The sequence below is a fragment of the Oncorhynchus gorbuscha genome, linkage group LG12 (assembly GCF_021184085.1).
Source record: "Oncorhynchus gorbuscha isolate QuinsamMale2020 ecotype Even-year linkage group LG12, OgorEven_v1.0, whole genome shotgun sequence".
In the NCBI taxonomy this organism is placed as follows: domain Eukaryota; kingdom Metazoa; phylum Chordata; class Actinopteri; order Salmoniformes; family Salmonidae; genus Oncorhynchus; species Oncorhynchus gorbuscha.
Window position 1 is genome coordinate 22531441 of NC_060184.1, and position 12883 is coordinate 22544323.

At 43.3% G+C, this 12883-nt stretch overlaps 1 protein-coding gene across 1 annotated transcript in view; it reads right to left on the reverse strand.

Annotated features, from left to right (window-relative positions):
- LOC123991604 (sodium/potassium-transporting ATPase subunit beta-1-interacting protein 2) overlaps positions 1-12883 on the reverse strand; it is a 173089-nt gene that overhangs the window by 31034 nt on the left and 129172 nt on the right. Inside the window, exon 4 of the mRNA XM_046293229.1 lies at positions 311-511. Coding sequence (XP_046149185.1) covers positions 311-511 — 201 coding nt within the window. The remainder of the gene's footprint in view (positions 1-310; positions 512-12883) is intronic.

The following is a 12883-nucleotide window of genomic DNA, read 5'->3' on the forward strand; positions in this document are numbered from 1 at the left end:
CTCAGCATTGATGACCGTGGACACGACTAACTCCTTCATCCATCATAACACAGGTAGACAGCCTCACTAAACTGAAACCAAGATGAACATTTCTGAACAGAATGCCATGGTTCACCATAGCCCAAATATAAAAGCCTTTTCATGTGAAACAAGGTCACTGTACAGAGCATGTAGGACTTCAACAAAAAGAGTCCCACATGCCCAAAGCCTAGCGCTGTCCATCCCATTCCCTTGCTGAGATGAGCTGAGATGAGAGGGAGGGTAGTGGGTAGCAGCCCGACACAAACAGCCAGAGGCCTACTATACTTACAGCCAGGAGGATCTGCAGGGAGCTGTGGGCCACCTCCACATACTGGTACTCCAGCAGACAGCCTGCGATGCTGATGTAACGGTGGTCCTCCGGGGCCCAGGACGGAGGAGGGGTGACCGGGGTCACCCTGCAGCCTGGACCGTTCTCCATCCACCAGGATCGGTGCATGGACATGTTGAAGGTCATGATCAGGTCACTGTCCTGCAGGCAGAAACAATAGAGAGAGGTATGTTATATAGAGTAGACATGATAGAAGTATTGAGGAAAGCTACAGTAGATGTTCTATTGTAGGTGTTCAGCTAAGTCCCGATTGCTTTACCCAGCCAGCGGTCGGAGTCAGTGCAATTATGTACCCAGGCTAATGCAAGATTACACATCTGTCTGCCAGTGATTTAACTGCGTAGGTCAATCACCCAGCACTCCACAATATTGTAATCAAGATAAAATGTGTTTATTGGTATGGAACAATGGCTAAAAGGGTGAAAAACCTCCTCTCTGTGACTTCTCTACGCTACACTTTTCCTACTCTTTAAAAAGGGTGCATAGTCTGGAGGAGATTGAGATTCTTATTTAATTCAATGTGTATTTTACTTTCAACAATGAACTCATTTCTGACATTTGTTTTTAAGAATCATTTTTCATTCTGAAGTGGGAAAAGCTTTGTACTACTGCTACTTTGGCAGTATTTCATCACGAGTCAAGTTAAAAGCTTTGCAACACAATTATTTATTCTGCCTCTTTACCGGCATCTCAGAAGGCTATTAATTCTGAGCAAAAAAAAAAAAGCTTTTGAATGCCATTTATTTCACAATCAACTGGCAGAAAAAATCCCATTCTCAAATCCCAGCGCTAGCAATCCAACTGCTGGCGTACAAAAAGCACTTATGACACCCCAGGTCATTTGAGTCAACGCCAGCTATCCAAGCTGAGGATCATTCTAGTGGGTATTGAGAGAGAAGTGTGCAAGCACACATCCTAAATCCAACTATAACAAATGAAGAGGGAATAAAACAAAATCCATCCATCTCATAAATGGTACTTCTAGCTCCTAAACCTCTACCCGGTTCTTACGCCTACGAACGCATGACTGAATATATTCGATTCGCGCATTATCACCCTCTGCTCAATAGACTCCCTAAAGACCTGCATTTTCACATTTCAACTCACAATTCTGAGCACTGCTTAAATCAGACAAGCGTGCCTTCCAGCCCAACATTTGCCATTGCCTGCTGCGCAGTGCATTGGTTATTCTAGCATAAAACCTTGGTATTTGGTACAGAGACAAGCATTCCCTTTCACTTACAAAGCCAAGTAACACCACCCACTTTTCTTTCACCTAAACAACACTTATCAACCAGCTCCCACATTTCTTTCTTCCAAACAACATTTATCAACCAGCTCCCACATTTCCTTCTTCCAAACAACATGTATCAACCAGCTCCCACATTTCTTCCTTCCAAACAACACTTATCAACCAGCTCCCACATTTATTTCGTCCAAACAACACTTATCAACCAGCTCCCACTTTTCTTTCATCCAAACAACACTTATCAACCAACTACTACTAATCTTACTTCTAAACAACACTTATCAACCAGCTCCCACTTATCTTTTCTCCTGCTCTCAGAATGAATCATCCAGGGGATTGGGGTCAGTGGCATTATTACATATCAAGATCTATCATTCCTCTGCCTCTAGAAATGGTGCGCGTGTTTGTCCACAAAGGACGTGGGTGTTGCGATTAAATACACATCAGGCAGAGATTTTTTGTTGGATCCTTGCCAAACAACACACCCACAGCATCATTTTTGTCTGCTTGTGTGTCTCATTGAGGAGTGGATATTGGTGGAGCAGGCTCCCCAATACAATCAGAAACACAAGGTCTCATCCAACACAGGTTCAGTGCCAGACTTCTCAAATGTTCCAGATTGTAATTACATTAAAACCTACAAAGTGGACAAAGAAATACATGAAATGCCTGAAATTAAAGCTGGAATCCATAGCAGTAAAACTGTCGTGTCTGTTTACAAAATGACAACAAGCAAGATCTTACTTGAAACAACAAACACAGTTTTTTCCCTCTGATATCCTTGCATCCTTGTACATTTTTTAAAATCATGATGCTGGATGCTCATTTCCTCAAAACATTAGTATTTTTTTATTTTAATTTCACCTTTATTTAAACAGGTAGGCTAGTTGATAACAAGTTCTCATTTACAACTGCGACCTGGCCAAGATAAAGCAAAGCAGTGCAACACAAACAACAACACAGAGTTACACATGGGATAAACAAACATACAGTCAATAACAAAATAGAAAAAGTCTATGTACAGTGTGGGCAAATTTAGTTAGATTAGGGAGGTAAGGCAATATATAGGCCATAAAGGCGAAATAATTACAATTTAGCATTAAAACTGGAGTGATAGATGTGCAGATGATGATGTGCAAAACATAAACAATAACAAATGCTGTTGCGCCTATCGTGGATATCAGTTTTATGTTAAAACTATTCCGGCCTCCAGGGTGGCGCAGCGGTCTAAGGCACTGCATCGCATTACAGACCCAGGTTCGATCCCAGGCTGTGTCGCAGCCGGCCACGACCGGGAGACCTATGATGCGGCACACAATTGGCCCAGCGTCGTCCGGGTTAGGGGAGGGATTGGCCGGCCGGGATGTCTTTGTCCCATTGCACTCTAGTGACTCCCTGTGGTGGGCCAGGTGCATGCAGACTGACTTCTGACACATTGGTGCGGCTGGCTTCCGGGTTAAGCGAGCAGTGCCAAGAAGCAGTGAAGCTTGCCAGGGTCGTGTTTTGGAATACGCATGGCTCTTGACCACCGCCTCTCCCGAGTCCGTACCCAAGTTGCAGCGATGGGACAAAGACTGTTTTGGACTACCAATGGGATATCAGGAAATTGTGGAGAAAAAAAGGGGTAGAAAATGTAAATAAGTATCAAACTCTTTCAACTGCTCATAACTTTACCTACCATTATACCACAATGGCCTAATGGTATATGAAATATTAGGTACTGTTGGCCTAAATATACTAGCTGGACTAGCATACCCGTGCCTGTCCCCTAGCACAGACCCAGCTCAGTGTGACAGGTGTGTTCTCATGCCTCCTCGTATGAAGACAGACAAGTGCAAAATAAAGAGTGCTCGATGTGGAGAGACGGAAAGGAGGGCCAGGTTGCTGCTGTCTACCTCTCTGTCTCCCTGCCTATGTATCTGCTGTAATGAACATTGGCCGTGTGGACAAACACTATCCATCACCAGTCAAATTGTGGAGAGAAGGAGTGGTGAGTGTACAGATGCAGTAGTACAGGGATGCCTGCCTTACTAGCAGACAAACACTTTTCCATTACCCTTTGACTGACTGTTGGTGTGGCTCAGCATCATTTTGGAACCAGTACAATGACAGCATGAGAGGTGGGTGTTATTGAGGGTGGATCAGTTGTTCTTAAATAGTCAGGTGATGTTGATGTCTGGTCTTTTCTTGATGCAATCAACATTTGACAGGAGTTGTTGTCGTCTTTCAGAATTGTTTAAGACTACCGAGAAACACCCGGTGTGACCCTGATTTAGCCCACTGCAGTAAATGAAGTACTGTACAACAAAAACGAAGTCACCAGAGAACACAAAAATGTGTAATAATTGAAAATCAGTCATATGCCGTATCTACGATCTCTAGGAACAAAGGCAATTATTAAAGAAGATGCATGGATACCATTGAAATGTACTTTGCTGTCTCTATCCCTGTGGGTTCCATTTGTAGAGCTCTGTACTGTATTGTTGTTTCATCAGCCAGAAAATCCTTAGAAAGACAGAATCAATTCAATCCATTTAAATGGGCTACAACTGCTTAAATATGGCATTGATTGAGCATCAAAAGCACTGACACTACAAAGGCCAAAACAAATTGGATGGATACACTTCTATGAGAGTGGCAGTTATGTTGTTGATATATTTTAGACACCACCAGTACATTCCTGCAGGAGTACTTTCAAGATCTATAAACATGCTTAACTTGCCCTGGCCAGGGGGATTTTCTTTCTGAACACAAAATGGGGCCAGTCACACTGCTATGCTTAACAGACAGCTGTCCTGAGTTGACTGTCCTACCCAAACTTTTTCATCCAGCCAAACGCTACTTCACGCCCATGGATGTTAGTTTCTTCTCCCCAATGAGTCTGGATCTGAGTACCTGCCTGACGATTTCATTTACACAAAGACATTTGAACCGTTCTGATTGGTCCCAGAAACCAGCTCTGGGCCAGAGCCAGAACACATGTGGATTAAGCACCGTTTTGAAAATGTGTCATTAGCTTTGACACTATGAATTGTTAGAGAGGATCCAATCGCTGATTATTTTGTTTTGTACAAAACCCATATTTTGACGTCACCACAAAGGACTTCAATGATGCAGTCTCAGACTGAAGTATGTAGCAGACATAGAACAGGGGAGGAATTCAGTTTGAGTCGTCAGGCAAATGAAAGAGACAGAAGGACTAGGGAACATTTCTCATTCTTTTCATGGTAGCTGGGGTCAAAATTCCCTGTAGAACGCAGGAAGAGATCAAGAGATCAGCTTTTCTGTCTTTTAAGACATCAATCCAAACTCTAGAGGACTGTTCTGAGACTGTTCTGACAACACTAACAGGAAGGATACACATCCTCTCTCTCCTCCCACAAGATGCTGATTTACAACTGAATACCTATCAAAGCCTGCATGAAGTACTGTATGTGGTAGGAACAAAAACATTCATACCATTTTAAATACCACTAAACAAGTGTGTGTCTTTGAATGTAATTTATGGCACTCACAGCAGTTTGCTATGTACTGCTTAGTACCCGCTCTGTAGGAATGTACCAACCTAGGAGTGACTCACTGTAATCAGAAATAGAGATTGTCATTGAGAGAAAGCAATCTGATGCTATTTGAGAAAGGATCAAGATGGAAAACAATCTGATTTACGGCAGTCCGATGAGAAGTACATGCTGAACCAATGGCTGATAACAATGTATAGGCTGATTGTGTTACAAGGAGAACCAACAGAATACTCTGAAATAGATTGGGAAATAACTGTATTGTTTAGCAATAGAATACCCGTGTTTCCCATTGATAAAAAAATTTCATATTCAGAGAAAGTCTACATTTAAAACAAAGAATCTAAGCATGTGCCAAATTGCTTTTATGCTACATTAATTGCAGCATGGAAAAATGCATTATTTTGGTGTGAACTATAATAATACTGAGGCTTAGCTGATAATGAGGATGGAATAGGAGAGTGTTCTGTGTCAACAGAGACACTTACAGCAGGGCTACACACACTGTCAAGCACCTCATATCATTCCAAGAAATCCAGTTATCCTTTAATAACCTCTCATAACACACAATGAATAAGACAAGACAAATACGCAGTTACATTACTTGACATATCATTTGTCTACACTAATTATAACGGCATCATCCACATGTGGCTGTCTCAGCTAAAACATATGTTGAGCTGGACATCGGTCCTCAACATCCAAACTGTACTCTTTTTTGTTTGGGATTCCGGGTGGTGTCGAGCAATTACTGGTACAGAGGCTAGAGAGAAGCCAGGGAGAGTCTGGGGGAAGGGGCCAGGGAGAGTCTGGGGAAAGGGGCAGCTGGGGCCCCGTCTAAAGACTGGTGTCTCTAATTGCCTGTCGAGGGATGTGTCAGACCAAACACATCAGGGGGTCAGCAATAACCATCTATACCAAACAACTATCTATAGTACTACACAGTCCCCGTATTGTCATGTGTGTCAATCTTTGATAACCGTTTGCAACATCGGTGAGAATGTCTGTGTAAATTATTAAACCTATTCACCAGAATGTGTAGGCCTACTTGTTTTGAATGAGTGAGTAGTGAGGAGTTGGTTCAGAATAATTATTTGAGGATCATTTGGAATGATGTATTACACATAGTAAACATTAACTTCAACACACTGAGTATTACTCATCAGTACAACATCTCCCCTCATTCACTCAGACTTCACTTTTCAACTCCTGTCCAAGTATAGTACAATGCATAATACATAGACTGTATGTGTCCCCTTTCTAACTGTCATCCACGAAAGCAGAGTGATCCTTGAAAATCTGTCTCCCTCTCCGATGGCTTCTACCTCGGGTTCAGATCCTCAGAGCTTCCCCCCCTTACCGGGCCGTGAGGCTGTCTGAGACTCCGGCCCCTTCATCATCCACAATGGATTCTACAGCTGGCTCGGGTCCATCGGGCCCCACCGCCCTTCGGTCCTCGAGGGGTTTTCTAAACTACTAGAGGCAAAAGAACGTCCGGACCTTCTCAGCCATTGCACCAGATGTCGTCATTGGCGGTTCACGGGGCAAAAACCTTGTGCTATCCGGGAGCGTGAGTACAGGACATTAAAAGGCTGCTTCCGAACGTTCTACGAAAGCAGCCGGGAGCTGACGCTGTTGTCATGTGTGGTGAAACAATATTAGGAGGACTAGCTCAGAACTGCTGAAAATTGATTTTAAAGAACTGATTCTAGCACTGAAAATGTTCTAAAAGTGGCAAATGATTTCAGGTTACACCCTCCGCTGCTAGCGTGCGGAAATCCACCGCATCGTCTGTCATGCTGAGGGAAGCTGGAGTAACTTCCGGGCAGCCACTCTCCCAGACACCGGAGCAACCCACGGAATTGCCCCCGCAAAGCATTCAATGCTAGGTTATGACATTCATCCATGTCCGGGAACCCTTCAGTCAGACCACGAAGCAACTCCTCGTGTCTACCAGTGACGGCCCCCATGGGAGGAGATGGCGTTGCGGAGCTGGACCAAGTCTGCTGGGTCAGACATGGCCAGTTTGTACTCTCAGGTGTCAGGTAAGACCCAAGTGCAGACCGTGTTGAAGTAACAATGTTTAATACAACAGAGGCAGGCAAATGACAGGTCAAGGCAGGCAGGGGTCGATAATCCAGAGCAGTGGGGCCAAGGTACAGGACAGCAGGCAGGCCCAGGTCAGGCAGATGTCGGTAATCCAGAGCAGTGGGGCCAAGGTACAGGACAGCAGGCAGGCCCAGGTCAGGCAGATGTCGGTAATCCAGAGTAGGGGCAAAGTCACAGGACGGCAGGCAGGCTCAGAGTCAGGACAGGTTCAAAACCAGGAGGACAAGAAAAAGAGATACTGGGGAAAAGCAGGCGCTGAGGCAAAACGCTCGTTGACTTGAACAAGCAAGAAGAACTGACACAGACAGCCAGAAAACACAGGTATAAATACCCAGAGGATAAGTGGGGAAGATGGGCGACACCTGGAGAGGGTGGAGACAAGCACAAGGACAGGTGAAACAGATCATGGATAAAGTGTTACCTTTGGAACAGTGGGGACAGTGAAGAGACACACACATGCACAGACACACATATACAACATGCTAACACATGCACTCTATACACATGTACACATGGATTTTGTATTGTAGATATGTGGTAGTGGCCTGAGGGAACACACTTCATGTGTTGTGAAAAGTGTTGAAATGTAATGTTGTGAAATATTTTTTAATTGTATTAATTGTATATAATGTTGCTGGACCCCAGGAAGAGTAGCTGGTGCCTTGACAGGAACTAATGTGGATCGTTAATACATACAAAATACAAATACAAAGGAAATATAGTCCAAAATCAACACAAAGCTTGTGATACAAAAGCCACAAAAAAAGGTTATTTCCAAAGCAGTCCTGCCTCCAACCCCAGATTAATGAAAGAGAGTGCGGCATAGAAGAGTGGCTGTGGATGTGCACAGTCCGAGGGACAGAGGAATATACAGATGAAGTCGGAAGTCCACAAATTTCTTGTTAACAAACTATAGTTTTAGCAAGTCGGTTAAGACATCTACTCTGTGCATGACACAAGTCATTTTTACAACAATTGTTTACAGACAGATTATTTTATTTATAATTCACTGTATCTCAATTCTAGTGGGTCAGAAGTGTACAAACACTAACTTGACTGTGCATTTAAACAGCTTGGAAAATTCCAGAAAATGATGTCATGGCTTTAGAAGCTTCTGATAGGCTAATTGACATCATTTTAGTACATTGGTGGTATACCTGTGGATGTATTTCAAGGCCTACCTTCAAACTCAGTGCATCTTTGCTTGACATCATGGGAAAATCATAAGAAATCAGCCAAGACCTCAGAAAACAAATTGTAGACGTCCACAAGCCTGGTTCATCCTTGGGAGCAATATCCAAACACCTGAAGGTACCATGTTCATCTGTACTAACAATAGTACGCAAGCATAAACACCATGGGACCATGCAGCCGTCATACAGCTCAGGATGGAGATGTGTTCTGTCTCCTGTAGATGAACGTGCTTTGGTACGAAAAGTGCAAATCAATCCCAGTACAACAGCAAAGGACCTTGTGAAGATGCTGGAGGAAACAGTTACACAAGTATCTATATCCACAGTAAACCGAGTCCAATATCGACATAACCTGAAAGCAAGGAAGAAGCCACTGCTCCAAACCGCCATAAAAAGCCAGACTACGGTTTGCAACTGCACATGAGGACAAAGATCACACTTTTTGGAGAAATTTCCTCTGGTCTGATGAAACAAAATTAGAACTGTTTGGCCATAATGACCATCGTTATGTTTGGAGGAAAAAAGGGAATGCTTGGAAGGCGAAGAACACCATCCCAACCGTGAAGCACGAGGGTGGCAGCATCATGTTGTGGGGGTGCTTTGATGTAGAAGGGACTGGTGCACTTCACAAAATAGATGGCATCATGAGGCAGGATAATTATGTGGATATATTGAAGCAACATCTCAAGACATCAGTCAGGAAGTTAAAGCTTGGTCGCAAATGGGTCTTCCAAATGGACAATGACCCCAAGCATACTTCCAAAGTTGTGGCAAAATGGCTTAAGGACAACAAAGTAAAGGTATTGGAGTGGCCATCTCAAAGTCCTGACCTCAAACCTATAGAAAATGTGCGGGCAGAACTGAAACTGAAAAAGTGTGTGCGAGCAAGGAGGCCTACAAACCTGATTCAGTTACACCAGCTCTGTCAGGAGGAATGGGCCAAAGTTCACCCAACTTATTGTGGGAAGCGTGTGGAAGGATACCCGAAATATTTGACCCAAGTTAAACAATTTAAAGGCAATGCTACCAAATACTAATTGAGTGTATGTAAACTTCTGAACCACTGGGATTGTGATGAAAGAAGTATAAACTGAAATAAATAATTTTCTCTACTATAATTCTGACATTTCAAATTCATAAAATAAAGTGCTGATCTTAACTGACCTAAGAATTTTTACTAGGATTAAATGTTAGGAATTTTGAAAAACATGTTTAAATGTATTTGGCTAAGGTGTATGTAAACTTCCGACTTCAACTGTAAGTAACAGCTACAGCCATGGGTGTTGTTCATTTCTGACACCTGGAGTTCCTAAGAATTATGCTCATTGTGCCATGGAGTGTAACGGTAGCACTGTGCGTCTGAACCGTTGCTAAGTGAGACAGAGACGGAGCCAGAGTCACCTCAGAGCTGGGCTGTAGGACTCCAGTATAGGGTAACATCAGCCCAGCCGCGGTTAACAAACCACTGGCTGAAAGGGAAACTGGTACTGAAACTGAATGAACCCACTCTAATGTCTGCATGGCTCGGACTGGCCAGAGTTTAATATTAGCTTTCTTGTAAACAGCATCCACCTTATACGGGATCTATTGTGTTCCATTTCCAGCTGCTGCACAACAGACAATTCCTGCCAGTTGAGGAGTTTTGTCTGTTCACTGGACCATGAAATTAGCTCATTTAGCATAACTGAATTAATTTGGTGCGATTAAAATAATGGTGGACACTGCCATACTGTTCCAAAGAAACCATGGCTAATCATCAGGCCTTTATCCCATCCTATTTATCTGCTGGAGTGAAATGCCTCCTTTGTATGGAAGCTGAATGGCAAAACATGGCCTCCATTAACAGATGGCCGATTGTTTACATCGATGAAAATTGGAAACACAGTATTTGAATATTTAGCATGCCTTCTTACTACAGCTACAACATCAATGTGAATGAAAACTGAGGGAAGAAAAGTCAGGACAAGCAGCTCCTTCTTCCAGATGAAGCTATCTACTGCAGCTCGGCTGGGTTGGTCGACGACACCATGTGAACATTAAATAACACAGGGAGGAATAGCAGGGCAGAGAGAGGAGAGGAGGCCTCTGGACCAGCCCAGGCGCTAGCTAGCTGTTTATTAGCTCCCCTGGCATCTTATTGATCCGCTCACCGGCCTGGATATTAGAGTGGTAATTCACTTTTTATACGGTACCAGTCAAAAGTTTGGACACACCTACTCATTCAATTATTTTTTCTTTATTTTTACTATTTGCCAAGAGAAATGCCAAGAGTGTGCAAAGCTGTCATCAAGGCAAAGGGTGACTACTTTGAAGAATCTCAAATATAAAATATATTTTGATTTGTTTAACACTTTTTTGGTTACTACATGATTCCATATGTTATTTCATAGTTTTGATGTCTTCACTATTATTCTACAATGTAGAAAATGGTAAAAGTAAAGGAAAACCTTTGAATGAGTAGGTGTGTCCAAACTTTTGACTGGTACTGTCTATGACGCATCAGGGTGGAGTGTTCCCTCCATTTGTTATCCAGAGTGGGGAAATCATTGCTATTCCCAGGCAGAATCCTCTGGCATCGAGGCTGCTTCGTGATTCTTTTGAGCAGGTTGAGCTTGATGTCGTGGTTTTCTCTGTGACAGTTTGGAGCTCGCCTGCCTGCTTTTACTTCCATCTGAAAGCCTGTTCAATAAGCCTGGACTTTTCAACCACTGTCACTATGCTTCAGGAAGTGACTGTGAGAATATACGTCGCACGGATCTATGGTTCATGGTTTAACCCTTTATGTAAAGCACATGTAAGTTTAGTCAAATGATTCTTAATTCTTTACAATCATTTCCAGTTGAACATTTTCAATCATTACTCTCAAAATTCAATACCAAAAGGAATAGTGTATTTAAATGTTGCTGTAACCGGGCTGGATGATTCTCTTCTCATCACTCATCTTGAAAAAACGGTGACTAAAAACATGTAAATCAATCAATCCGCCATCATTAACACAATGGAAAAATCAAATGACTTATTATTGAAATATTGAACATCATGGGCGACTGAGAAAAACAAAATGGTACAATTTAAGGCTCAGTGGCAAACAATAATGCAGGCACTAGGGATGGGGTGTGAGCATGCGGATGAGATTACATAACAATAACGAGGCTATATTCAGGGTACTGAGTACTGAGTCAATGTCCCAGGGTACAGGTTAGTCAAGATCATTTGTACATGTAGGTAGGGGTGAAGTGACTATGCATAGATAATAAACAGTGAATAGCAGCAGTGGGGGGGGGGGGGGGGTTAATGTAAATAGTCAATAGCCATTTGATTAATTGTTCAGCAGTCTTATGGCTTGGGGGTAGAAGCTGTTAAAGAGCCTTTTGGTCCTAGACTTGACATTCTGGTTCCACTTTCCATGCGATAGCAGAGAGAACAGTCTATGACTTGGGTGACTTTGAGAATGATTTAGGCCTTCCTCTGACACCTCCAGGTCCTGGATGTCATAAAGCTTGGCCCAAGTGATGTACTGGGTCAGATATCAAGCAGTTTCCATACCAGGCGGTGATGCAACTGGTCAGGATGCTGTCGATGGTGCAGGTGTAGAATTTTTTGTTTGAGGATCTGGGGACCCATGCCAAATATAATATAAATATAATAATATAATATAATATAAATATAATAATATGCCAAATATATGCCGTCTCCTGAGGGGGAAAATGTGTTGTTGTGTTCTCTTCACAAGTGTCTTGATGGGTTTGGACCATGATGATTCGTTGGTGATGTGGACACCATTGAACTTGAAAGTCTCGACCCGTCCCACTACAGCCCTGTCGATGTTAATAGAGGCCTGTTCGGCCCTGCTTTTCCTGTAGTCCACGATCAGCTCCTTTGTCTTGCTCAGGTTGAAGGAGAAGTTGTTGTCCTGGCACCACTCTGCCAGGTCTCTGACCTCCTTCCTATAGGCTGTCTCATTATTGTCGGTGATCAGGCCTAACACTGTTGTGTCGTCAGCAAACGTTATGATGGTGTTGGAGTCGTGCTTGGCTACGCAGTCATGGGTGAACAGGGAGTACAGAAGGGGACTAAGCAAACAGCCCTGATGGGCCCCAGTGTTGAGGTTCAATGTGGCAGATGTGTTGTTGCCTACTCTTACCACCTTGGGGTGGCCTTTCAGGAAGTCCACGATCCAGTTGCAGAGGGTGATGTTTAGTCCCAGGGTCCGTAACTTAGTGATGAGCTTTGTGGGCATTATGGTGTTGAATGCTGAGCTGTAGCCAATGAACAGCATTCTCACATAGGTGTTCCTTTTGTCCAGGTGGGAAAGGGCAGTGTGTTCACATCGACTACGGAGAGCATGATCACACAGTCGTCCGGAACATCTGGGGCTCTCATGCATGCTTCAGTGTTGCTTACCTTGAAGTGATCATAAAAGGCATTTAGCTCATCTGGTAGG